Source organism: Ochotona curzoniae, unplaced genomic scaffold, assembly GCF_017591425.1.
Source record: "Ochotona curzoniae isolate NIBS_2020 unplaced genomic scaffold, NIBS_Ocur_1.0 contig_1274, whole genome shotgun sequence".
Taxonomy (NCBI): Eukaryota; Metazoa; Chordata; class Mammalia; order Lagomorpha; family Ochotonidae; genus Ochotona; species Ochotona curzoniae.
Genome location: NW_024465023.1, coordinates 34,596,003 through 34,623,809, shown reverse-complemented (window position 1 = coordinate 34,623,809; position 27,807 = coordinate 34,596,003). Strand labels below are relative to the sequence as shown.

The 27,807-nt window shown below is 44.0% G+C and overlaps 1 protein-coding gene across 1 annotated transcript in view; it reads left to right on the top strand.

Moving 5' to 3' along the window:
* The window catches only part of MSN (moesin), a 67,667-nt gene extending 40,670 nt beyond the window's left edge, over positions 1-26,997 (top strand). Inside the window, exons 2-13 of the mRNA XM_041001013.1 lie at positions 4,234-4,317; positions 12,823-12,918; positions 14,669-14,943; positions 16,210-16,293; positions 16,973-17,119; positions 18,008-18,104; positions 19,762-19,925; positions 21,960-22,090; positions 22,352-22,512; positions 23,703-23,795; positions 24,096-24,320; positions 24,794-26,997. Coding sequence (XP_040856947.1) covers positions 4,234-4,317; positions 12,823-12,918; positions 14,669-14,943; positions 16,210-16,293; positions 16,973-17,119; positions 18,008-18,104; positions 19,762-19,925; positions 21,960-22,090; positions 22,352-22,512; positions 23,703-23,795; positions 24,096-24,320; positions 24,794-24,958 — 1,722 coding nt within the window. The 3' untranslated portion in view covers positions 24,959-26,997. The remainder of the gene's footprint in view (positions 1-4,233; positions 4,318-12,822; positions 12,919-14,668; positions 14,944-16,209; positions 16,294-16,972; positions 17,120-18,007; positions 18,105-19,761; positions 19,926-21,959; positions 22,091-22,351; positions 22,513-23,702; positions 23,796-24,095; positions 24,321-24,793) is intronic.
* Positions 26,998-27,807: the final 810 nt, after the last annotated feature.

The window sequence follows — 27,807 nt, the reverse complement described above, 5'->3', positions numbered from 1 at the left end:
CTCCCACGCGGGTGCAGGGTCCCAAAGCTTTGAGCCGTCCTCGACTGCTTTCCCGGGCTACAGGCAGGGAGCTGGAAGGGAAGTGGGGCCGCCGGGATAGAACCGGCACTCATATGGGATCCTGGGCGTGCAAGGCGAGGACCTTAACCACTGCGCCACCGCGCCGGGCCCTGAATATGTATTCTGAACCTGGACTAGGCTCTACATTTGCTCAGTGTCCTGAGGTTACTTGATTGGCATGATTTATATTTGACATGATTTGTGAATGACGCTAGCTTGTTCCTTATTGAAAATTCTTGCCAGCAGTGCGAATTCTTAGGTTGTGGAACAATTCCCTGAGAATCCACACATTTTATGTTTCCCCTTTTGACTTTTTCTTCTGAGAAAAAAAAAATAGTTCCTGTTTTAAAAGAATTTATTCTATTTACAAGAGAGAATTAGATGAAAGGAGACCTTCCATCTGCTGGTTCATTCTGCAAGTGCTCATAACAGCTGGGACTCTGGCAGCCCAAAGTCAGGGGCCCAGAACTCAATCCAGGTTTCTTGTGGGTGGCAGGGACCCAAGTACCTGAGCTTCCAGCTTCTGCCTTCCCGAGTGTGCATTGGCAGGTAATTGAGCTATGAAGCAAAGCCAGGAATCAGATGAGGCACTTTGTTAAGAGATGCAGGTGTTGCAAATGGTATTCTAACCTCTGCACCAAATACTTGCTGTTTAAAGATAGAGTTCTAATGCTGCCCCTCTTGCCCAGAATTTCTAGGCCTGCTTATCACGAACAACAGGATTAAGGCTCAGTTTTCTAACATGGCTCTTCACCTACTGTCCTGGTCTTGCCATCCACTCACTTCACACTGAAGTCTGTATTCACTTGGGAGTAGACACACATTGTTGCTTCTAAATGGCCATCGGTACCCCTGCCTCCTTCCAAGTCATGCCACATGTGGATTTCCCTACCTAGGGCATTTGAACATGCTTTTCCCCTACCTCGTCCCCCCATGTTTTCCCATTTCCAAAATCCAGCTTGTCCTTAAAGACCAGTGCAAATACTACTTTGAATTGTATGGTTCCTGATTTCCACAAAAGCTTTACTCTGTTCTGCTTTGGTGCTTTGCATGGTCTCCTTCCTATGTGGTAGCTTTCCTTTTTTCAGTGACTGCTATGAGATCAGGGACCAGTTCTAGAGATCTACTACAACTAGAGTTCCTTAAACATTTTGTTTCATCAGTTCATGGAAGGTTCCCTAATCTGGCATCTTTAGGCCTCCATGGAAAGAATCTATAGAACTGGATCAAGGAAAATTACATTTATTTTCACTAACCTACCACTTATAGTTTATGTCATTTTTCAGTTGTGAATGTAGGAAAAAAGAATTATAGTAGTGCTACTAGTACTTCTGACTTTGTCATCAATGAAAATCTGATATTTTATATCATGACTTAGTTATTGCGGAGTTTTCAAAATATCACTTAATACTCCATTCAAATTTGAAATCACCGTAGTAATAGCAAGACTCCATACCTGGTAATTACATGCTATGTTAACAAACAGATACATATTTAAATGTAAAGGGTCTTATGCATTTGCAATATTCTGAGAGGGGATCCATAGATTTTACCGTATGGGCAAGAATGGTTCATGGCATCATCTCTAGGTGTACACTGTTTTCTTTCTGTCTCATATCTGCACGCTCAGTACCTATTCATCTAGCCAAGTCTTTAGAGGACTTACTTAGTCTTGGGTACTGGAGAGGTCATTTCAGGTAAGACACAGACCTTGAGAGGAGAAACAATCTACTAAAAAGCCCCCTGAACCTTTTCTACGTTCTCTTGCTTCAGGGATTGTTGATTTGAGGTTATTGGTTTTTTTATATATGGATTTATTTATCTATTTAGAAGTCACAGGTAAAGAGGAGGAAGGAGGGAGAAAGGGGAAAAGAGAAGAGAGAGAGAGAGAGAAAGATTTCAAACAGTGGTTCATTCACCAGGTCAAAGTCAGGAGCAGAGAGCTTCTTCTGGGTCACCTAGATGGTGACAGTGTCCCAGCCATTTGGAACAACTTCCACTGATTCTCCAGACTCTGGATTGGAAGTGGCTTAACTAAGGACTCAAACCAGTGCCCATATGGGATGCAGGCAGTGGCTTAACTGGCTATGCTACCAAGTCAGCCCCTTGAGGATTCCTCTTAAGGGAGCTCAAGAATGATTTTAGGCCGAGTATCGTCTAGTGTCCCCAAATTCTAGCCAAGGGACCCCATTGCCCCTGCGTTAGGAGGAACAGTTTTTCAGGGGTCAGTGGATTGGCAGGAAGCCTAAGGTAACACCAAGTCAAGGTGGCTAACCTTGCTTTACTCCCATGGGGCACTTGCTTTACTTGTTCCTGCCTTGGGGCCTTTCCTGTCCCATTGTCAATCCTGAAATAGATTTCCTCCCTGGCTCCCTGGTGAGATTTATTTACAAAGTTGCTCCTGCTCCCTGTGCATGGTCTTCATCAGAATTGTTTGGCTGGCAAAATGGTCCTCTGGCCTCTCTTCCCTGTCTCCTGGCCCCTGTGCTCAGGAAAGGCCCAGAGTTTCAGACTGACAAGTCTAAATTTCCTACCCACTTACTTCAGGGGACTTTGCATCTTTGACAATCCTGTTTTCAGTCATTTTCCTCAGTAGTATGAGTAGTTTGTGACCATCCCCAAACACATCAATTAGATGTTTGTTTTATGTGGAGCAAATGCTCATAAGGTCATCACTCTAGTGCCAAGCCTAACATTTGGCCACGATTCCAGTTGTCTCTCTAAATGCTTTCTACGAAATTGTGCTCATCACTGCATAAAAGCTTGCTCTTTAGACTTCCTAGCTTAATATAACTGAAATGTCTTCCCAGGGTTTGAGTTTGCCGAAGATATTATATGACCATAAACAAACTGTTTTGTATCTATACCATATAATTAGTTAAATGTCTATTGATTCAAAAATTTGTCTTTTATTTCTTTTAACACAAGCCTTTTTTATTTGGTAAGAGAAAATTAGCTTATTTAAATTGTGATGTATGACTTTAGACCTGGATTCAAGTCGTGATTTTTCCACTTGCTAGTGGTGTGACCTCAGGTAAACTATCTCTTCATCCTTAATATGGCGATGCCACTCTCTTATTCACAAGGTGATTGCAGATATTAAATGAAGTAGTACAATGATTTAGGAAGTCTTACTACCTGCGAAGTAGTTTTACTCTGAACTATTACTAACGTTGTTACCAAGTTTTTTGCTGTTGTTGTTGTTACCAAGTGTTTAGTGAAATGAGAAAGTCTCTAATGATGACATTTCAGCTATCCTCAACATGGGTTTGAGGACCTTTCAATAAAGGCGGTGAATACTTTTCATAATATGTATGAAATGGTGTATGGCTACTATCTTTGCCTCTCTATTGACTTGGCTTTGTTAGCACATGTATTTCTGCCCATGCCCACCTCTACTGAGTCCTCTTCCTCTCTCTTGGGCCCAGGGAGGCCAGTGAGACATAAATACAGGAAATATTAGCAATGCAAGTCAGTATATACAATCATAGATATCAGCACTGAACTTGCCCTTGGAGAGCACCTAGGTTAACTAACAGCTCCTCACCCCATGCCTGCCTTTGCACGGATGAGGGAGACTGAGGCCCAGAAAAACCACAGGGGCTACCCAAAGCTAAAAACTGAACAAATATCAGTGCTAGATGTAAAACCCCATGTTCTTGATCTTGTCCAAAACTTGCTTCTGCAATTAGCAAGTTGTGCTATAAGTCATCTTCAGAGGTTCATCTAACATCTATATTATGAAAAAAATAGGTGTAAGTTTCAATGTTTTTTTTTTTTTTTGGCTTCAAAATAAACTTACCTTTTAAGTCTGTTTTCTTAAACTTTTTGAGCTGCCCTCGTATCAATAATCTATGGTATAGACCGGGGGTAAGAAAGAACATTTTAAGCTTGAGTTAGCTGGAGTAGGTGTGGAAGACTTCCATGGCCAGTGTTGAGTCTTTGGTAGTATTTTTACTTGCACACTTGTCTGCTCCTTGGTACACCTTGCTGTGTGGCTGGTTAGGAGCAGAATCTAGGTTATTATTTATTGTTGTTAATATTCCCCTGTTCCTCCCAACCAATATCTAAGTCACTCAGGGTTCTTGGAATCCTAGTCCCCTCTTCTCTTGTTGAACAGACACTTAGCTCAGACTGCAGATGACTAATGCATCTCCTTTGATCTCATTCTAGATCAGTGTGCGTGTGACCACCATGGATGCAGAGCTGGAGTTTGCCATCCAGCCCAACACCACTGGCAAGCAGCTGTTTGACCAGGTAAGGGAAGGATGTATTACTCCTCAGTCTCCTCTTCTTCTGCTAGCTCTCACCATATGCCAGTCATGCATGCTTTCTACTCTTGAAATCTCTTTTCCTACTTGTTTCTTCAAAATCAGTCAAAACAAATCCTGACCCCAGGCTCAGGGTCCAGATTAATCCTATCTTTGGCCATGAAAAAGGAGGAAAAGAAAATTGGGATTATGATTCTGTGCTATGTGATTTACAAATATCCTACAGAGCCATCCTTTGACCTAAATGATCCCTTCTCCATTTAAATGATTATAAGTTAAATTGCTTAATTACACTTACCATATAGCTCCTGCTTTTTTGCTTCCCAGTAGAAGGAAAACAGCATACTCTTTAAAAAAAAAAAAGATTTATTTTTATTGGAAAGGCAGATATACAGAAAGGAGGAGAGACAGTGAGGAAGATTTCCCATCTGCCGGTGCACTCCCAAAGTGGCCAAGAGCCAGGAGCTTCATCCGGGTCTCCCATGTGGGTGCAGGGTCCCAAGGGTTTGGGACATCCTCTATTGCTTTTTCAGGTCAGAAGCAGGGAGGTGGAAGGGAAGTGGAGCAGCTGGGATACAAACCAGCGCTCATATGGGATCCTGGCACTTGCAAGGTGAGGATTTGGCCATTGAGCCTTTAAGTTGGGCCCCAGCTGCTTCACGTCTAATCCAACTCTGCTAATGTGCCTGAGAAGGCAACAGCAGATGGCTCAGTCCCTCCAGGTCTCCCACATGGGTTCAGGGGCCCAAGCACTTGGGCCATCTTCCATTGCTTTCCCAGGCACATTAGCAGGGAGCTGGATGTGGAGCAGCTGAGATCCAAACCAGCGTTCATATAGGATAGTCATCACATTATCTAACTTTGGATTTCATAGGAATTTTCTGGTTCTCTGGCATTTATGTTTATTTTACTTTGAAGAGCAATCGGCATTTAATTTGTGAAAATACAATTAGCATGAAGAATATTTAAGCATGTGTTTACTACAATTAAAATAATGTACTGACATTCACATAGCTTGCGTATGATTATAGTGCAAGTCTGGAATGACTGAATTTCAATGAAAATCTTGCATTCTCTTTGCATGCAAGTTTTATGTTGAAGAGCTTTTAAAGGAACAGCTTGATGAAGTCAAAAGGGCACTGGATGGAAAATCAGCAATCTTGAGCTCTAAGGCAAGCTGTCACTCACCTCCCGTAAACCCTACCCTTCACTGGACCTGTTTCCCCATTTGTTTGATGTTTAGTTGATCTTTTTTTTTAGTCTGGTTATCTGTCAGATTTACTTCTGGCATTTGTTTCTGCAGACTATATCTTTTTCTCTCCCATTTCTATTTCTACTGATTGGATGTCTAATAACTTTACTGTAGAAAGAAAGAAAACACCTTGCTTGAATGTGATTAACTGTCGGCATATGTTGTGGGAGGAGGCAGGGACGAGCTGGCTGGCAGGGTCATCTCTGTGGACAGGCTTCTTACTGTCTCTGGGACAAATGGGAAGAGGTGGTCACACACCACATAGGCTGGTGGACCCTTTGTTCCAGGCAGCCACATTCTGGGCAGCAGCTACGCTAGTAGAGGGGAGGGTGTCTGTCAGTGCAGATTTTATGGTCCAGCTGGGAGCCTGAGGCTCCTTCGGTCTCTGCCCAGACTCCTTTCCAGAGCCCTGATTCTCCTCAGTCCCCCTCCCAAACCAAATGACGCCATCCTCTCCTTCAACACTGGGGGCTTTGTCCATTTACATCGGAGGGGGTGGCTGCAGAGGGCACAGAAAGCATGATTTAGAGCCCAGGGCAGAAAAATCCTCGAACAAAGAGGTTTATTAACTTGGAAAAGCCACAAGTCCTGGTAGTGTTGGTTTGGTTTGTGTACTGTGGGTGTGGTTCTGAGGGAAGCCCAGATGGTCGGGAGTCCTGGCCAGATGGCTATGCGAGTTCTGAAAGCTCCTGCTTCCCAAAAAATGCCCTCCAGAGTCTGAGCCTTTCTTACTAGTTGGGGGAGAGGCACAATGGCAGCTAGGAAATGCTTGACTCTTCTTCCAGAGGATCAGTGTTGGCTTGAAAAGTGTCTTTTATTGAGCATCAAGGGAGGAATACCCACTGTAAGGTAGTTGAATCCTCTCCATCTGACCTCTGAGAGGCGAAAGCAATACCCTGAGTCATGGAGTTAGTAAACTGTGACATAGAATTTCAAAATGCAGCCCTGGTGGAACAACTACAATTTTCTGCCACTGCAGTACTCTACTTGTTTAGCTGAGGGGAGATGTGTTCTCCATCCTCAGACCTTAAGGGATTGCCATGGGAAGGAGAGAGCAGTTCCTGTTTGTGGGATCAGAAGGAGCAGAGCTGGGATCCTGCAGCTGAAACTTATGGGAGAAAAGATTAGGGCTCAAGCAAGATTTTGGTCATAGGCCCCTCTAAAGGCAAGAGCAGGAGTGGAATCCACGGAAATGTTCAGTTATAGGCGGTTGTGAGTTCTTTCTCCCTCTATAATTTGGTGAAACATGAAGGAGGAAGTCCATTCAGTTTGACCCTTAAGCCCATCATTCAAAAAGGCCTTTCCTGTGGAGCCAGGACCTGGGAAGAAGGAGCTGGACTCCTGGAAGAAATTGATAAAAGCTCCGGGGCCATCCTCAAACCCAACAGTCATGATCAATTACCAAAGAAGAAGCAGGTTAGAGAGAAAGCATCTTTCTTGGCCACAATGATAACAAAAAGGGGACAAGAGAAAACCATAGTTTGATGTGACGCAAAACCTGGTGGGAAAGAGTAGATCCCACAGGTCTTCCAGTTTACTTATACTTCTTTTTGTGAGTGTGCTTAGAGCTAGGGAGGAGAGACAACACGTTTTGCTGTAACAGTTCAGCACTTGATTGAACCTCTGTAGCCCAACATTCTTCCACAGGTTCTCCATGGTGAATTACCTTGGTACCACTAGGGGGCAGTGCCACCATTACGAAGTCCCCACAAGCCATGATCTCAAGCTCTAGATTGTCTTCTCTCCATTAGCTCTATCTCTCTTTCGCTCGCTCTTTGTTTTTAAAAATTTATTGATTTTTATTGGAAAGTCAGATTTACAGAGAGAAAGAGAGACAGAAACATCTTCCGCCCACTGGTTCCCTCCCCAAGTGGCCAGGAGCCCGGAGCCTGCTCCAGTCTTGCACGCGGGTACAGAGTCCCAAGGCTTTGGATTGCTTTCCCAGGCTCCAAGCAGGCAGTTGGAAGGGAAGCGGAACAGCTAGGATACACACCGGCATCCATATGGGATCCCGGCACATTGCAAGGTGAGGACTTTATAGCCACTCGGCTATTACACTGGGCCTTCCTCTAGCTCTTAAGAGGGTGAAGTTAAGTTTCAGAGCACCTATTGCCCATGTATTCATTGACTCACTGAATATTGACTGAAAGTGTGTAGTGCCCTGGAGAGACTCTCAGAACCTGTCCAACACCATCTCTGCCCTAAAGCCACATGGAGTTCCTTAGCAGTGGAGGCTTAGATAGGCACATGCAACCCCTTTCTCATAATGAATGAAAGAAACACCCCTGAGGATCAGGTAACACGGCAAGGTATACGGAATGTCAGATTTAGAGTCAGCCCTGAGTTCGGTTTTTGTCCTTGCTACTTGGCTGTGTGACCTTGAGTGGCTCATTACGCCTCTCGGGCTTTTCCTTTTCCTCAGTATGACAATCACACTGAAATCTCAGAGATTTTTGTGACTTAATCCTTAGATAAATAAAGTTCAGACATTCCAATTGTGGTTGTTATTATTAAGTGTTACATTAGTAGGTGGAAGTTGCTCTAGGAGTTCAGATGAGAGAGCCATGAACTCAAGAAGCATATCTGGCTCCCTGGAGTACTTAGGACTGGAGGACTTTTCATTAAAAATAGCAACCCTTTCTTTTCTTCCCGCTTGCATTTTGTCAAATAAATTCGTTATTATAATATTATTATCCCCATATTGCCAAGGAAGAACCGAGGCTGAGGGAGGGTAAGAGATCATTTTGAAGTTCACATCACTAGGAAGTGATGCTCCTAGGGCTCGAATCAGGGCACATGGTGTTTTCCATTTTCCCAGTGCCTTGTGTCAGATGTGCCCCGTGTGACCCCTCCCCTTGCCTGCTCCCCAGACTTGGCACCCCATGAGCATTCTCTGCTATACATCAGAAAACCGCTAAAGCACAGGCAGTGTGCAGGTACAAACAGCCTGGCTTGGAGCTTTGCAGTTGTGCATTGATTTGCTTTTAGGTGGGTGGTTGACGCAGCTCTTTCCAAGCTGAGAATGGGATCTCAGTGGGCCTCAGGTGTCTGGGCATTGACGCATTTTGCACATAATTTCTCACACGGTCCTCTTGAGGCTGCAGCCTTCAGGTTCCTGATCGTGCTGTGGGCCTCTGAGGCGGTTGGTGACGTCACTGGTTTGTTTACTCGGATAGGTTGATTCCTGGGGGGGATACAAGGGGGGAGGCTCTGGGCTCCACAGCAATCAAACCTAGGCAGCCTTCACATGCAAAAAAGAAGGAAAACAGGTTCTCATTTACACCTAGAAGCGCCTGAGAGTAGTGAAGATTTTCTCAGAGGCAAATTCTTGCTTTCACTGGATCTTGTTTTTACTGCTTGAACAGCATAACACTTTACAGCCTGTTTTGGACATTTTGGTCATGGTGCTGAACTGAATCCATAACAGCCAGTCCCCCTAGGTGTGTGTGCAGCAGATTGTAAGGGGGTCCACTGATCTGTGGGCTACATGTGATGTAGTACAAGTATTGGCATGTCAGTTTTAATTACTATATTAAAAACATTAGTTTATGGAGTGGAATGTGAAATTTGTACAATGAAGACTTAACCTGAGGTTTCAAAGAAATTCCAGCTAACTTGCAACCAATCTAATTATCTCTCCGTCCCTATCCTTGAATCCTCTCAGGATATGTACTCGTTATTTAAGGATTTCTTCCATGGCATCTTTGGGAAATACTTGTTCAACAGATTATTTGGCTGGCTGAGGTTAAAGGGAGTTAAGAAGGATTTTTTTTTCCCCTCCAGGCTAGAACCATTTCTTGGAATGGAGCGATAAGAACTCTAGTCACTTGGTCCACAGAGGTTGTTCCTGGAATTGGCAGCTAGGTGCCTCTCTCTTACTTGAAAACAGTTTCTGGTTTTTTTTTTTTTTTTCCCCTGGAGTAGAGGTCTCAGCTGGAAACAAAGCTGAAGCAAGCAAATCTTGGCTCCATTTCCGTGTCTAGGGAATTGGAAACGAGGCCAAGAGTTGCCTTATCAAATGTTTCCCAGAGTCCCCAAGACCTTAATTGGAGATATCCTTATAGCCTAAGATCAGGGGTCATCTGTTTTGTCCTTTTTTTTTTTTTTTTTGGTTTGTTTTTTCACAACCTCAATTCTGACTTCTGGTCATATTTCCTCCCCCTCACATGCTCACTTCCTTACTTTGGAACTTCTTTGTAAGCTGAAAGACATTGTTCATCTCTCCAAGTCTTGGAGCTTAAGGCAGTGGAAAATCTGTGTTTCTGATTTTTCTCTGATCACAAAGTTCAGAAAGATCAAGATTCCTCGCTGATTCTGAATTATTTCTGTCAACATTGTATTAGCTAGCACCCCATCCATCTTCTCAGAATTATTCTGTATGCCAGAACTATTTTGATTCCCATGATGCTCCTTCTTTTAGCATACCCGATACACAATATTAATTAAACATTAGCATGGTACATAAACAGGCTAAGGAGTTCACTCCTGGACCCTTCAGGACTGGCTAGGTAATTTGTGTGTTCCTGACTTCCCTTTAGCCCTGGGCTCTCTGAGCTTCTACAGCTGACCTGTTGTTATAAGCAAAGGCCAATTGCTTCCTTACCAGGTCTGTTCAATCAGACCTACTTCTCGTGACCTAGCATGCTGACCCTAATGATTTAACTTGCCTTTTAGCATCGTTAGTGAGCTTTTCTATCTACTGAGACTGGATTGTTTTCATGGAACTTGCGTCTTTCTACCAATTGCAGCTGGACAGTTTTCTTCAATCTGTGAAACATCATTAGAACTGATTATTGTGCTCTTAGTTCTAGTATGAAATAAAGAAAACATGCTTTAAAACTTCTCTCTTGCCAACCCTTTCCACCCTCTGCAAATAGCCAATACTACATTTCAATGTAAGCATTCATATTAGTCTATCTAAGACTTGCTGCCAGTTCCTGCTGCCTGTTGACTTAAAGTCAGGGCCTCATCTGTGAGGCTGTTGAATCCTGGAACCATTTTGATCTTTCCTCCCCACTTTTCCATCCCAATTTATCTTTGCTAAGTATGTTCCTAATAAGTCAGCAAGAAGTAGGTGGAAAATTGGGTTGTTTTTCTCACCCGATTACAAAATAACCTTATAACCTAATTGGTAAAATGACGGAGTTTAAGAAATAACTAATGTAAACCCTAACCCTAATAGCTGGGGACAGTGATGGCCAGATGGGGAATGTGCTGCCTTAAACTCACATGGCAGTTTGGAGGCAGAATGAGACTTTTGTTCAGGTTTCAGAATAGCCAATTCAAACAATAAGGAAGAAGGCTGGCCTGGTGAGCAGGCAAGCTTGATGACTTCGCTCCAGAAGAAGTTGGCTTCTCCCCAGAATGACTATTGACTGGGGAGGAAGCTAGAAATTACACCTCAGTGTAAAAGTGGTCAGAGTTCACTATCTGGATGAGATATCCGGGACAAAAAAAAAAAAAAAGAGGTGTCAAAGTTGGTTACCTAAAAGTTCTGTGACGTTAAGCTTCTGGGAGCCCTTGACATTAGGGCATAGAGTGCTGGAGATAGAGTACTAGAGAAGAAAGGGTACAGGCTTTAAAGTCACACATATCAGGGTTTTGTGGCTCCATGCTTTTAGATAGGTTCTTTCTCTAAGCCTTAAGTTTATCTTCCATGTAATGGGAATAATAGCTATTTCACAGAGTTGTTTAGTGTTCAGTACCTGGTGCATGATAGGTGCTGCATAGAAAGGACATACTTTTTTTCTTTGGACCTGGGCAGATCTAGATTGTAAGTTCCAGGTGTGATTGTGAGTCCTGGATATGGATATATTTATTCAAGAGGCAGAAACAGAAAGAAAGGATCCCTTCTGTTGATTCACTTCGCAAATGCTCACAGTGGTGGGGATGGGTAACGCCAAAGGTCTAGGTCTCCCATATTGGTGGTAGTAACCATACTGTCAGGGTACATGTTAACAGGAACCTGGAATTGGAAGCAGAGCTGAGACTCCCAATCCAGACATTCTGATATGAGACATGGGCATCCTAACTGCTTTACAGAGTATCCCATACGTGTGTGTGTGTGTGTGTGTGTGTGTGTGTGTGTGTGTGTCAAGCGAAGATAGTAATTTGTTGATTGGGAAGGATATTGGCAACTCTAGATCAGTGTTTCCTAGTTTTATCCACAGGTACATTTCTTGTATTCTCTTCAGCTCACTCTAGCCCCCTAACTTCGATCCTTCCCCCTCAAACAAGAAAAGGCAAAAATAAAGTAGGTTGTTGCCAGCCTGACCTCAATTAGGATGTGTCTCAGTTTCACGGCTGCCAGTGGTGGGCATGCTAGGCTTGAGTCTACAAACAGATCATCAACATACTAATGTTGGGGACTGGAAAAAAGACCCTATGTGTCCTCTCCTGGCAGCCTTTCCTTTCCTGCCCACTCCTCAGCAGGAAGTTCAGGGCACCAGAGGATCCCTAAGGTACCATACTGAGGTACTCACACTATTTACACCTTCAACTTTTCTGAATGGCAAAGGGCATCATAACTAGTCTCCAAGCAAAGATAAATAAATGGACCCTAGCACCTAGAAACAGCAAAGCTTCAGAGTGTATAGATCCCACAGTCCTTGCTTTGTCTTCTCACATATTCTTTGGAGTGTTGTAAATCTGTTAATTATACTCCTGGTTACTAAAATATAAAGGATAGTATCTGGAAGCATCCTAGGTGAACATGATGCATGAGTCAGTCAAACAGTTTCTATCTTAAACCTTTAGTCTACCCCAAGAGTTGAAAGTAGCAGAGGGAGGTAGGAAAGTGTTAGATTTGAATGGCTTTTGAGTTAGGGAAAAAACAAAACAAAACAAAAAACCAACAACAAAAAAAAAAACAAAACTCATTTGAATCCTGACCCTACCTGACATTGGACAAATCATTTTATGCACCTGAACCTCGCTTTCACTATCTATATAATGACTCTCATTTTATGATATCATAGGACTATTTGGAACATTGCAGAAGGTAATGGATGTTAAGTTCTCAATGTGTGGAAGTGCTTCCCCTCCATATCTCATTAGAAGTACTTTGTGCAGAATGATGCAGATACTATTTCTTGACTGCTGCCAAAAGGTGTTTTCTTGCCAGATGCCAAGATCCTTAAACTTTTTAAGAGCATGAGACTTTGGTGGCTCTACTTTTTTGTGTCCTCTGTACCTGGCACAAGGTAAGGATTCAATCAGTTCGGTTTTTGTGTTTTCTAGGTGGTGAAGACCATTGGCCTGAGGGAAGTGTGGTTCTTTGGTCTGCAGTACCAGGACACCAAGGGTTTCTCCACTTGGCTCAAGCTCAATAAGAAGGTAACTACTCACTCTTCTGTCAGATTTGGAATTTATTCCTCCACAAGAACTTGCTCAAGAATGTAACATGCACTAGCTGGCAAATGCAGGGTACCTGGGGCTATGTTTTGAAGTTGGGTGGTCTGTTGGCCCTCTGAATTAGAATACAGACAGATGACTCAGACAAGACAACCAATGTTTCTGCTCTGTTTCCACATTGACCTCTCGCAGCAGGAAGGGCCAGTATTCTAGGAAGAAGAGACCCTTTCCTTCCCATTGGGAGCTCTACCTTGAACTTCTACTTGTTTGGGACAAAAGTCATTAGTTCTTCAAGAGGAGCTTGATACCCCTTTCTTTTTCTCAATATTAAAGGCTTTGCAATAATGTTAGAGAACTAGACATTTGAGTCAAAAAAAAAAAAATCAGAGTCATACTGCCTGTCCCCAATGGGCTAATTGATACCTAAACCTCATACAAGTGCTTACTGCTTTTCTTGATCTTCCACCACAGTGGGATTCCAGATGGGATGATCAGAGTCTGTTTAAGCTGTCTGTTCTAAGAAACATCTCTGCAGGAGGCTGGCAGTCCTCCATCTCACTATCTTCAAACTAGCTGACTTTGTCCTTAGAGATTTCCACACAGATCATATCTAGGGGGTAGGTACTCCACCTTCTGCTGGTAGAATAATTTTCCGAAAAAGTTGAAACTTTTGCATGGACAAATGTGGCAGTATTGAGTCAGTTTCCTGTTTTTTAAGATGATGTAGGGACAGGCTTGCTGGCACAGAAGGTCGAGCTGCCACTTGGGATGTCTGTGCTCATATCAGAGTGCCACACTTTGGACTCAGCTCCCTGCTAATGACCTTGGAAAGCAGTGGAGGATGGTCCAAAGCCTTGGGACCCTGCACCTGTGTAGGAGACTAGGGTGGAGTTCTTGGAACCTCTCTTCAGGCTGGCCTCATCATGGGTGTTACAACAATTTGAAGAGTGAGCTAGCAGATGAAAGATACTCTCTCTTTCTCATTCTTCCTTGGAAATAGATAAATAAAAGTGTGTTGTAAAGATTTATTGTTATTGGAAAAACAAGTTGAGAGAGAGAGAGAGAGAGAGAGAGAGAGAGAGAGAAATCTTCCATCTGATGGTTTACTCCCCAAATGGCTAGGGCTGAGCCAGGAGCTTCTTCTGGGTCTCCCACACATGTGTAGGACCACAATGCTCTGGGATGTCTTCTACTGCTTTCTCAGGCCACAAACAGGGATCAGAAGTGGAGCAGCTGGGACATGAATGGGTACCTGCATGGGATGCAGGCTCTTGCCAGTTGAGTCATCACACTGACCCCACATAAAAAATATTTTCAAAATAATTATCTTGTTTGTGTTCTTGTCTATCCAATTCCCAAACCTCAGTCACACATTCTAATTTTTACTTTGCTAATTTGTGGACTCGAAGGAACCTTAAAGGAGGAGCTTTCTTAAGTTTACCCTCAAATTTATTGCCAGTTGGATATTTTGCCACCTAATGGTGGCTCAAAGGTTTCAGACCATCAGTGAACATTAGGTAACTTCTAGATGAAATTTCCAACAGGAAATGGTTAGACATGTCATTGGGTCCACAAAGAAAATAATGTGCCCTCTCTGTAGTACCAGGACTGTTGCCATCTGGGCTTCTGGGATAATAACCTTTCAGTGTCTTCTCCCTGCCCTATGATCTGCTCCCCAACTTATACCTTGAAACCTAGATTTTGACCGTCTATAACCCCGTGCTGCTCCTAGGTGACTGCCCAGGATGTACGGAAGGAAAGCCCCTTGCTCTTCAAGTTCCGGGCCAAGTTCTACCCTGAGGATGTTTCTGAAGAATTGATCCAGGATATCACCCAGCGCCTGTTCTTTCTACAAGTGAAGGAGGGTATTCTCAATGATGATATTTACTGCCCTCCGGAGACGGCTGTTCTGCTGGCCTCCTATGCTGTCCAGTCCAAGTATGGCGACTTCAATAAGGAAGTGCACAAATCTGGCTATCTGGCTGGAGACAAGTTGCTTCCGCAGAGGTGAGGATCTTGCTGTGCAGGTCCCCTGGATCTGTGCCTCTCCACTGGCGTCTGCCATAAGACCATGCTATGAGGTTCAGAGAGATAAGCTTGTGCATAGCGTCATGCCCTGTTGTTTCTCTGGCTTTCAATGTCTGTTTTTTTTTTTTTTTTTTTTGGTCTCCTCCCTCCTCTGTGTGCCTGATTATAGAACCTCATTACCCTAGAGGCAGGTGCTTACGTGGAAGCAGATGGATTGATTTTTCTCTTCTTGCTGGTTATATTTTTCTCAGTGCTTCCCACTGGTTTGGATCTTTTATTTCAGGACTTCACAAGAGAGAGAGGAGTACACAAGCCAGGGATGTGGGGGAGCTCAAACAAGGGAGCTTTCTGCTTTTCTAAGCTTTAAAGTTGAGCACTCTGAAACAATAATTATTTTTGTTTTATCATCATGACAACACACTAAATGGATAAGCAGATGTTATCTTTATTTCCTGGTAAGGAAATAGAAGTGCAGAGGTGCTCATACTGATTTGCCCCAATCTCTCGTTGCTCATTTGAGGTGCAACCAGATCTGTGACCCTGGTCTGTTTATGTTTTCATGCTGGGTCTTTTTTTTCCATCGCATCCAATGATTATTATTTCCATAGTTATTTGCATTATAATAAGCCAATCCTCACACTGGGATCCCTGGTTCTGTGGGTGCCATAGTACATGTACAACTCAGCAGAAGGCATTAGAAATAGTAGCAATGCTTTGAAACTCGACTTGAGTCATTGCTATGGTGTTTTGAGACAGTATATTTAAAGCATACCTTGTTTACAACCCAGTAGATCTAAAGCATACCTTGTTTACAACCCAGTAGATCTAGGTGGTTGGGCTAGGATTTCTGTTTTATACACGAAAGCTGTCTTCTCATGTTTGAGCAAGATTCTCAAACTGTTCGTCCCAAGAAGATCCAGGAATAGAGTATGCCTGGCTCCATGAGGCCCTTCCCTACTCTTATCTCGCAAAGTCAATACAGACTCCCGATACAGCACTGCCATGTTTGGAGATTACCATGTAGTGTTGCATTTTCTGGTTGAATATACATCCCTGTTATCTTTCTTGGTCATCTATTCTTGTAGTCCTCCTATCTCCCTGCTATAATTTTAGCCCGTTTCCAGTATGACCCCAATGAGATGACTCTACATTCTCTTTGCATCAACCCTTAGTGACCAAAGTGGGCTTCCTTTCCCTCCTGTGGGTTTTGTACATTAAACCACTTATCTCTGATTGCATTTCTAGAGTTCTGGAGCAGCACAAACTCAATAAGGATCAGTGGGAGGAGCGGATCCAGGTGTGGCATGAGGAACACCGGGGTATGCTCAGGTAAGCCTGCCCTGGCAGCTGTGGGCCCTGGTTGCCTTTGTAGAGAGAATGAAGACTAGAAATATTGTTGGATGTTGGAGAAAAGAGGACAAAGATAGTGCCGGCATTTAAATATAGACAGCAAAGTAATCTCATTAGAAGGGTGTTTGTTTAGTTTTGATGCATGCTAGTAATTTGTAGCCCAAATAGTTTTGACCATAAAGAAATGGAGAGGATCTCAGTAAACCCAGGCAGTTTCTGGGCTCCTATGACTTTTCTCCAGAAATGACATTAAGAAAGGAGCTCTCTGAACACTGCAGAGTGCTTGGGTTGCTTCGCTAAGGAATAAATCTATCATGTAGTCAGCACTACCATATCTGAGCTCTGCTAAAACGTGCCAGTATAATAGACTGTGAAAATAAATAGGAAGAAGAGAAATTGTTTCTGTAGCAGCTAATGTGCCAGAGACCAGCAAGACTCAGCCTAACCTGATTCCCCTTGGGAATCTCAGAGCTTAAATTCTTGCCAGCAAAGTTTACTTGACAAAAACCATGTATGCTCTGTTGTCCATCATCTGCTCACTTTCTGTCACCGTTTTCACTCTGGATATCCTTATTAGAAATGTAGAGCAAGCAGGCTTTCTGTTTTCCTGGCTCTGATGCATAGGCTCCCCTCTGGGACCCTCTGTTCTGTCATTTAGAGAGGATGCTGTCCTGGAGTACCTGAAGATTGCTCAAGACCTGGAAATGTACGGGGTGAACTACTTCAACATTAAGAACAAGAAAGGCTCAGAGCTGTGGCTGGGTGTGGATGCCCTGGGACTCAACATCTATGAGCAGAATGACAGGTACACCTCAGAGTTTTCTGAGTTTATTGGGGTCATGGACTCTGACCTCAAGCACTTATTTCTCTCCATGGAGCTCAGTCTTTTGAATCGGTCCTTTTGGCCTAGTTTAATCCAGCTTAGGTGATTGCGCAGCTATCCTCTGGACTCAAAATCCTTTTTTTTTTTTTTTGACTCAAAATCCTATACTGACTAGCTTTATAAATGTCTGTTATTGGAGGCATTGGCTTCATGGGGCTATTAAGCACTTGATACTCTGAACTGATGTGCTGGGAATGTACGCTATGTACCAGACTTTGAAAGCATAGTGTGAAAAACAGAATGTAAAGCCTTATTAATAGTTTTAAGATATTACATGTTTAAATGATATTATTTTGTTTAAATGGGGTTACTAGTATGATTAATACATTACAATTAATTGCATTTATGCTTGTTTCTATAGACCCACACGATGATAAAGTGGCTATTGGCCTGTAATCCTCTCACCATACCTTATTTTACTTGCTTATTTTTCCCTCTGGGTGAGACTAGAGATCAATAGATTATCGTCCTATATAACTTTGAATCTGGGAATTCATTTACTTTATCTCTCTACCTTTACAGCCTTGGGTAAAATAGTCGTAGTTAAATAGAGCTGATAACTCTTAACAAAGCAAACCTAAGAGACTGGGCCAAGGAATACTGTGTTGGTTGTGGTATCCGGAATCCGTTTTGTGCCTCTAGTGCTTACAACTGACCTGCTAGCATGTGCTATCACTAGTTGAGCTGACAGTGAGTCTACCTCCTCCTCAAGAGAGAAGTTTGGGGACAGGGACTAGTGAGGGTAAAACATCAGTCCTTTATGTCTTTCTCTTGCCCTTGTCCTAATATTGTTGGTTTCTATTTCTACAGACTGACTCCCAAGATAGGATTCCCTTGGAGTGAAATCCGGAACATCTCTTTCAATGATAAGAAGTTTGTCATCAAGCCCATTGACAAAAAAGCCCCGGTGAGTGACCCCACTCTGGCCAAGACAGGTGCTTGCTTGCTGATGCCTGGATAATGCCGAGAACAGTTATATCATTACTATTTTGTCTCCATTTTCTGATGTGTGTATGTGTGTGTTCATGAACAGGAAGCACAAATGGAGATTGGGGATGTAAGGGGATGTTGATGCCAAGAAATAGCCAGCAGATGCCAGTTGTTACATGTCTTCCTTGCTGTGGATAAGGGAGGGCCACGGGCAGTCTTGAGTGCTGCTTCTTAGCCATAGCCTCTACCCAGAATCTCTGGGCTAGAAACAGACAATGCAGCTCATCTTACCAAGCTTCTGAACCTCAGAAAGTGGATGCTGTTTATATTATCTCTTTATTTTTAATTGTGGAGAAAAGGCAATCAGAAGTCTAAATTGAAAGTTAATCTCCAAACTTGATCTTTGGTGTAACCTGGTTGTGGCCCTCTCAGACTTCTCTAGACTAACCAAAAGCCAGCAAAATGTTCTGATTCACTTAATTTCTCTAACATGCTTGCCATAGTTCTCATCCAACTCAGTTGACAAGACCAGAGAATAGTATAGAAAATTGAGATGAGAGTATACCCTCGCTGTATTTTGTGTCCAATAAGGGGCAGTAGCTATGGCTCAAGTTGAGTGTTTTTGTTAAGGGTGAACAAGGCTTGAGGTATTTGAACTTAACCATACTAGATGTTTTGCGTATATTGTTTCCTTAAAACCTCAACAACATGGTCAGGTAGATAGTAGCATATTTAACTTATAGCTGAAAAAAAAATGAGATTCAGAGAAATGGAGTGATTTGCCCAAGATCATACAGCCGAAAATGGTAGAACTGGGATTAATACCTAAATTATCTGGCCTCGAGAGCCCTTGCTCCTTCCAGTGCACTCTAAGTCATGTGAGATGGTAACAATTTGGGTTCAGTGACAGAGGAGGCAGTGGCTAATTCACCACCTGGTGACTTTGGTCCAGTGATATTTGTAGTAACAAACTCAAACTCACTGGATTTTCTTGTGTGTGCTTTTTTCATTGCTGCTGTGCTCAACTTTCATCAGAAGAAGGTAAGTAACAAAGTCAGCTGAGATCAGAGCTTCTTTAAAAAAAAAAACCACCACAACCAGGACAATTAATATTTGCATAATTGATGTATTTATCTATGTATGTATGTATGTATGTATGCCTGTCTTGTTCCACAAAAGGATTTAAGAGGTTGGGTCTGAGATCTGCTTTTTAGACACACAGGAGCTGTTCAGCCACCTGTACTGCACTCATTAGGATATGCTTCAGGAATTACCTGGCTTCCAAAAGAGGCCCCCTGAGTCCCAGGGGGATCTCTGAGTAACACAGAAGGACAGTTGATACCCCTCAACTCAATTGAGGGTGTTTAGGATGCTTCTCATAAGCAGCAATTGCCAAAAGTTGTGGTTTTGTGGAAAGAGAACTGGTTTTAGACTGAAGAAACCTGAGTTCTAGTCTTGGGTCTGCCACTAACTTGCTGTCTGACCCTGGGCAAGTTACTTCACCACTCTGATCTCTAATATGAAGGATTGAATTAAATAATGTTTCCATTGCTTATGGACATAGCTTTCCAGAAGGGAGAAACTCGCCTTCATCTGTACCTCCAAACACGTTGTGATTGCTGTTTTCCCACCAGGACTTTGTCTTCTATGCTCCCCGACTGCGGATTAACAAACGAATCTTAGCCCTGTGCATGGGGAACCATGAGCTATACATGCGCCGCCGTAAGCCCGACACCATTGAAGTGCAGCAGATGAAGGCACAGGCCCGGGAGGAGAAGCACCAGAAGCAGATGGAGCGGTAGGTGCTACAGAGCTGGAATGGGACCAGAACCAAGGCCAGGAAGCATCTTAAAAGTACCTAGACTGCTAAGGCAGAAAATGAAGCCAACCTAGGACCAAGAGGGAGCTGTGTAGGGATGACAGCTGCTTCCATTTAGTCTCAGGTTCCTTAGAAGCAAGTATTAGAAACCTGGGGTACCAGGGACTTCTAGGAAGGAGGGGTACTTCCTAGCTCCCCATTGTCTACGATTCATCCATTTCTATACTAGATGGACTCTGGGTTCCTCAGATAAACAAAAAGACAGCAAATGCTGTGCACATTTAAATCTGAATTTTTAAGGATTTTTTTTAAAAGCTGTGAGCCTAGTCTCAAATGTGGAGGGGGTGGGGGCAGAAATCCAGTTATTCAATTCATCACTGTTGCTTTCCAAGGTTGGCATTAGTAGGAAACTTAAAGTAGAGATGAAATGGGGAGTCAAATCCAGGCACTTTGATGTGGAATACGGGCATCCTAACTGGTAAGCTAATTGCTAACTGCCTCAATTTGTTTTTTAATTCTACATTTCCATGGAGTTTTTTTAAAAATATTTATCTATATGTTTATTTATCAATTTGAAAGTCAGAACACTGGAGGGAGAGCAAGGAAGACAGAGAGACAGAGTTGTTCTACATACTATTTCACTTGCCAGGAGGCCACAACAGGCGGGGATGTGCCAAGCTGAAGTCAAGATACAGGAACTTCATCCTGATCTCCCACATGGATGGCAGGGACCCGAGGACTTGGGCCAACGTCGATTGCCTACCCAGGCTCATTAGCAGGAATAATGGACTGGAAATAGAATAGGCAGGGTTTGAGCAGTGCTTTGATATGGGATGCCAGGATCACAAGTGGCAGCTTAATTTGCTACACTACAGTACTGGCACTTCCACGAACTTCTTGACGTATCTTGTATATATGACTTAAGATAAAAAATGCTGCACTATTAACTCAGTTAATAAATATTTTCATCAAGCAGAGAAAAAGATCCCAAATGCCTGCCCACATGAAGCTATCATTGCAATATGAATGCAAAGACATATAAAAAAAATTAGGTAGTACCTGAGATGGTAACAAGTGCTAGGACAAAAATAACAGAAGAAGAGATAGGGAGAAGGAGAAAGGAATCAAATCTCAGAGGGGAAAGAAAGGCATTTAGCCACAGAATACAGGAAAGTTTCCTGAAAGAGGTGTTGGAGCAAGAAAATTCTTTATTTTTTTTTAAAAAAATATTTATTTTTATTGCAAAGTCAGATATATATAGAGAGAAGAGACAGAGGGGAAGCTCTTCCATCTGATGATTCACTCCCCAAGTGACTGTAATGGCTAGTGCTGATCTGATCTGAAGCCAGGAGCCTGGAGCTCTTCCAGGTCTCCGAAGTGGGTGCAGGGCCCCAAGGCTTTGGGCCGTCCTCCACTGCTTTCCCAGACCACAAGCAGAGAGCTGGATGGCGAAGCACATGGCTGGGATTAGAACTGGTGCCCATATGGGATCCTGGCGTGTTCAAGGTGAGGATTTTGTGCTGGACCTGCGGCAAGAAAGTTGTTATCAAATTCTGCACAAAAGGTGCTTAAAGCTGGACTTTTGGGTAGGCAGAGGTAGTTCTGAGACTGGTGCTCTCTCCAGAAAGATCACCAGACATGAAGCATAGCATCCCAGGACAGAGCCTAAATTTGTCTCCCTGGATCTATTTGGCCATTTTATAGTTAGTGGGACTGAGGCTAAGAGCAAAAACAGTAGCATAGCTGAGATCACTTCAATGTGCTATTGGCAGGGCTGAAAATCCAGTTTGGGCCTTCTGACTCAGAAGCAAACTGATTGGCCTAGAGCATGTGAGCCCACGGGGGCAATGATGTGACATCAAGGTTGTGGCAGTAAGGGAATGTGGTGCAAACTCACTAACCCAGGGTGTGTTGAAACAGCAGAGGCTAAAAGCCCCAGAGTCTGGGATCCTTGCAAGTCCCCAGGTTTTTGTGAAGCCTTACTAGCTGTCCTTTTCCAACTTTATTCTTTAGTGCTCTACTGGAAAATGAGAAGAAGAAGCGTGAAATGGCAGAAAAGGAAAAGGAGAAAATTGAACGGGAGAAGGAGGAACTGATGGAGAGGCTGAAGCAGATTGAGGAACAGACTAAGAAGGCTCAGCAAGGTGAGGCTTGGGGCCAGTTTGGTGACTGAGTTTTCCCGCACCTGATGCTTTGAGGTGAAGAAACCCTTTTCGCTGACCTGCAGACTCACAGCAACTAGTGCTTTGTGTTCACAGAATAAATTGGTGAGGGATGGGGCAAGAAGAAAGAGTGCTCAGACTCTTTTGCCAGCTGTGCCCTGGGGTGGAACATTTGCAGGAAAGGAGCTTGAGTGTCTTCTTCCCCTCTGTCCTCTTCAATGCCTTTTCTCCTTTGCTGCCCAGAACTGGAAGAACAGACCCGCCGGGCCCTGGAACTTGAGCAGGAACGGAAACGTGCCCAGAGTGAGGCTGAAAAGCTGGCTAAAGAGCGTCAAGAAGCTGAAGAGGCCAAGGAGGCCCTGCTACAGGCCTCTCGGGACCAGAAGAAGACCCAGGAACAGCTGGTAAAGTTGTAGGAAGAACTGGGATTGTGGGGCCTGCTCCTTCCCTCTTGTCTACCTGCCTAATTACAACTACATCCACTCACAGGGCTGACTCTTTCAGGGAGACTTCTGCTCCACAAACCCTTAGCAGATATGTTATTCAGAATCAAGCTGAGAAGTTGCTGGCCTGGCCCCAAAAGCTCTACAGTCTTCCCTCACTTGTAGTTTCTGAATTTGTAGTTCAGAACCCTTAGGGATTTAAGCTGATGACCTGGCAGTGGACAGGGAGGACAAAAAAAAAAAAAACAAAAAAAAAAAAGACAGAGATTCACATATAGAGGACCTGCTGTGTTCTAGGCTGGCAATGGATTTTCCTTTGGCTTATTTCAAATTTTCTCTTCCCAGAAACCCTATGGGATTAATTCTAGCTAAGAAAATTAGGGCTCATGGAGGTTAAGAGACCTACCAAAGTCACACAGCTATGGCTGAGTAAGGTTTCGCACCCATTTCTGTGTCCTTGTGAAATCACAAGGAAAAGCTGGATTTGGGGAGGGTTGCACCATCATCCATACTCTAATCATTACTAAGGGTTTTGTGACTCAAAAATCACAAAGCAATGACTCAAATTCCTTGATATGCTCTTGCTCACACTATTTGGAGAGCAAATAGTAGCAGTGGGGACTGAGGCCTATCTCTTAGGGGGAGGTTAGCATGGAAGATATGCCCAAAGGGAAGCTAAGCATAAGCTTTCTTCCCTTATTCACATCTCCTGGTGATGCTTAAGTGTATTTTCTGTACTGATCCTAGGAGGAGTCTTAGTGAAGCCCTGATCATTCTAGGATAGCAGGCAAGGGTCTGCCACTCTAGACAATGATCGTTATCTCCACAGCTTTCCTAAGGCTCCAAGTGCATACTTGGCAATGGAGTTGGAGTGAGGGGGAAATAGAAGGGAATACAGTGAGGCAGGCACAGAGATGACTCTCTTGTCTTCAGGACACCTGCAGTCTGTGCGGGGAGCTGTGGCTTGTAAGGATGTGGTGAGTATGGAAGATAGGAGTGGAATGAAGGAGTCTGGTAAAAAGAGCTTCCAAGGTAGCAAACATGTAGATCTGTAGGTTACCTACTGATTCCCTAAGAAAACTAGGTTTGAAAATACCTGAACCATGAGGGGCAGAAGCCCCAGTCCTCATAGGCTGCTAATTTATCCGCAGGCCATGGAAATGGCGGAACTGACAGCCCGGATCTCCCAGCTGGAAATGGCCCGACAGAAGAAGGAGAGTGAGGCTGTGGAGTGGCAGCAGAAGGTAAGACATGGTGCCCTGAATAAAGCATTATGGGAAGTGGTACCTCCCACAAAGCTTCCAGGTCCTTCTATTTCCATGCTTCTCTGGCAGCAGACATTTTGAAGGAAGGTGTGCAAGACTGTCTTAGACATTTCCAGAATTCCCTTGTCCCGTTGGACAAAGAGGAAATCAAGGGCGAGGCAAATGGATTTACTTGTTCCACTTGGTGTCTGCCTTGTCTAGATTCTTCTAGAGGTGTACAGGTTATCACAAATCACCTCATCTGACTGCTGGTCCTTTTCTCCTTTGGTCGCCACATAGGCCCAGATGGTACAGGAAGACTTGGAGAAGACCCGTGCTGAGTTGAAGACTGCCATGAGTACACCTCATGTGGCAGAGCCTGCCGAGAATGATCAAGATGAGCAGGATGAGAATGGGGCGGAGGCCAGTGCCGATCTACGGGCTGACGCTATGGCCAAGGACCGCAGTGAGGAGGAGCGTACCACCGAGGCAGAGAAGAATGAGCGTGTGCAGAAGCACCTAAAGGTACACAGTCAGAGCCAAAGAGTCAAGAAGTCCCTGTGTGTTGACTCGTGGCTCTTGGTCTTCCCCTGGATGGCAGGATGGGTGTAGGAGCCAATCCCTGTGTGGTGTGGAAGCCTGATCCATTCTCAAGTGAAAGCTTGAAAGGGCAGGTACCTCTTGCTTGTTAGACTATGAGGATTCACTGTCCCACCACTCCTGCTTGATTGACCTCTTACATTCAGAAAACATCTAACTGAAAAAAAAATTCCTACTGAACCTACGATACATTGTACTCCTCTCAGGGAACAGTCATCACTCCTTGATCCTCTAAGTTTGTAAGCTTGTTTTTGGGCTTTATTTTTAATTCTTATCACAGTCCTAACAGGGCTGGAAATCACCCCCCTCCCCCAGCCCCTGTGTTGGGGGCTGGGGCAGAAAATCTGGTTAAAATGAAAGGAAGCTGTTGATTCCCGAATTCCTTCCCTCCTTCACAGGCCCTCACTTCAGAGCTGGCCAATGCTCGTGATGAGTCCAAGAAGACTGCCAATGACATGATCCATGCTGAGAACATGCGACTGGGCCGAGACAAGTACAAGACCTTGCGCCAGATCCGGCAGGGCAACACCAAGCAGCGTATTGATGAGTTTGAATCCATGTAATAGACACCCAGCCTCTAGGGACCCCTCCTCCCTTCTTCATCGGCCCCACTCCTACACCCTTGCCTAACTCACACTGTGCTAGAGCCACTAACTAGAGCAACCCTGGAGTCATGCCAAGCAGTCAGTGCAGCCATGGGACCAAACCTAACTCTTCAGCCCCCATTTATTTCCCTGGGCAAACAGCCCACTGTGGTGTCAATGGGACCCTGCTTTCCCTTCTCTGTCCTACTTAATCTAGATTGCTAGAGTAGACCACTTCCCCAGCTCAGAGGCACTTCCTGCTCAATCTGAAAACTCCCCTCCTTCCACCGCGCGCGCACACTTGCTGTTTCGGGAGTGCAGTGTGGAGTAGGTTGAATTAGCCTCTCTGCCTCAGCACTGTCTTCCTCTCCCACGTCCTGTGATTGGTAAGGTTGGAGTATCACAGGGTTAGGGAAGGAGGCAGGACCCTGGCTATCTGCACTAGGATGTCAACAGACCTAGGATTTGGCCTCCCAATGCCAATACCTTTTCAGGTTATTTAGGCTCTGTACTGATTGGAGGATAAAGAGATGTTCTGTCATTCTTGTTTCTACCTCCCATATTGGGCCTGCTACAAATTCAGTCCCAATAAGCCTTGTCCCTGAGTTTAGGGACTCAGTTTCTCCCCAGGAAGGGATGGGGGAGACAGTGCCTTCAACAGACTGCATGATCATCCTAAAAGACTGTTGGCCCTCTGTTCAAGCAAGGCTGGGTAGGAGATCCTTCCCCATTGCCTTAATGGGAGCCTAGGTCCATCTCAAGTGAGCTCTAAGGGCAGAGGTACCTGTTACTTATTATTCCAGGTCCCTGGTCCCTTCTTTGGATCTGCTCCTCCCCTCTCCAATTTCCAAATCCCCTCCAACTAGAACAGAAGGGATGAGTACCCAAAATCCCAGCTAGCCTCACCCTGGACTCTTGCCAAAACAGAAGAAATGGACATACCTGGTTTCAGTGTTTTCCCCTGCTGAGGATTGTAGGCCACTTCTAGAGATACTTGGGTCCCAGCTCCTGCTTCACAGCCATTCAGGTCTTGGTATGCTGAGCCCTAGAGCTTAATGCCAGGAAGCTCCAGTGGGGAGTGGGTACAAGAATCTGAGAAAGGTGAGAACCTGTGTCTCTGGTCTCAGGTTATTCAACCCTCGTTTCCATCACCCCTCCCAGCTCCAGGTTGGGACTGGGCTCTGCCTCTGTTTGACAAACCTCTGATCCAAGTCTTGCCAACAGCTGTGTTGTCCCATGGAACTATAAACCAGAGAGTTGCTGGGATTCTGGCCTAATCCCTTGCATTTCCCCACCCCTTGTTCTCAACCTTGGAGTGGCCTCATTCCTCCTTTCTAACTCAAGAATGCTCTTTTTTTCTTCCCACCAGTATTATATATTCTAGTGATATCTAACTCAGTATTGATTTCTACCTTTCTTGCTAATGCACCATTAGAAGATATTAGTCTCGGGGCAGGATCATTTTGGCCTCATTCCTTTACCTACCCCATACCTGGGAAGCATATGCTATATTATAAAAGGGTATTTTGCCAGAAACTTTAATGTAAGGAGCTTTCAGTATTAGTGATGTTACCTGTCACTATAGGTCATACAATCAACTCTTCAAGTACTTGGCATTTGGTTTTGTTTTTCCTGTTGCCTTCTCCCTGGGATTCAATCCCCAAAGGGCTACCCTGACCTCTTCCATACATTGCCCCTACCCCAGAGCATCCCTTGATAGCTCCCCTTCCCACAGCCCACCCCCCCAACCTTAGGGAGTCTTATGTGCATTGCTGTGAACTATATTGACACTCACTTGGTGATATGCCCTATATTGGCTAAATTCAAACCTGGAATCTTGGGACAATCTGGCTGCCTGATGGCAGTAACCCACCCACAGGGGAGGCTGGGGAGAAAGGTTAGATTTTGTATTCCAGTTTTTTGTGTGTATTTTTGGTTTTTTTTTTTTTAATGTTTTTGGAGGGGTTTATGCTCAACCCTTTGTTCTACTTAAGTGCCAATAAAGTTTAGGAGGACAACGCTCTGACTCGTCGTTGCTTTGTGATATTGGTGGGTGGATATAGGATATTCGCTGAAATTCACACTCTATAGAGAACCATTCCGCCTTTGATTCTAGCTCGGTTTTAGCCCACATTGGTCCATGTCTGCCCTTTGTAGCTTTGTGTTTTAAGCCACTATGACACTGCTCTCCATTTCTTGAAATTCCATTTGTGAAACAGCAGTTTGTAGAACTGGAAATCAGACTAAATTAGTGTTGATGCAGTTAAGGAAGAAGGTAGGAGGCAGAGCCTGTATGCAAAATGTGAGGCTGTAAGAGAGTAACACAAGGGACCCTTGAGATGATACACTGTCCTCTTGACAAGTCTCAGTGTGTCTTGGTTGTGTTATTGTAGGAAAATTTAACAAGATATCACCACTGGGAGAACCTGAGTGAAGGGTCCATGGGATATCTCCATACTGTTTCTTCCAGGTGCATGTGCAATGACAAATGATCTCAAAATTCTTTTTACAAAAAGGCTTCCATTTTAAAAATAAGAGGTGTAAGTGCTCCTTTATACATACCTAAGAGCAGTGAGTGCCTTCTCAAAGACATAGTGACATTACATGCAATGGTTTGAGTCTGAAAACACCCCAGACTTCTGTCAGCAAGGATTCTGAATGAAATTATGTTACTGCAGTGGTGTATTGCTCAGTTCTAGAAATATACTACTGGTATATTCAACATTGTGGGAAAATATCAGACATCATGTAGTATGCAACTGGCAAAAAGAAAACAGAACAATCATTCCGTTTCTGTTTAGTTCTAAAGCAGTCATAGATGCTTAGAT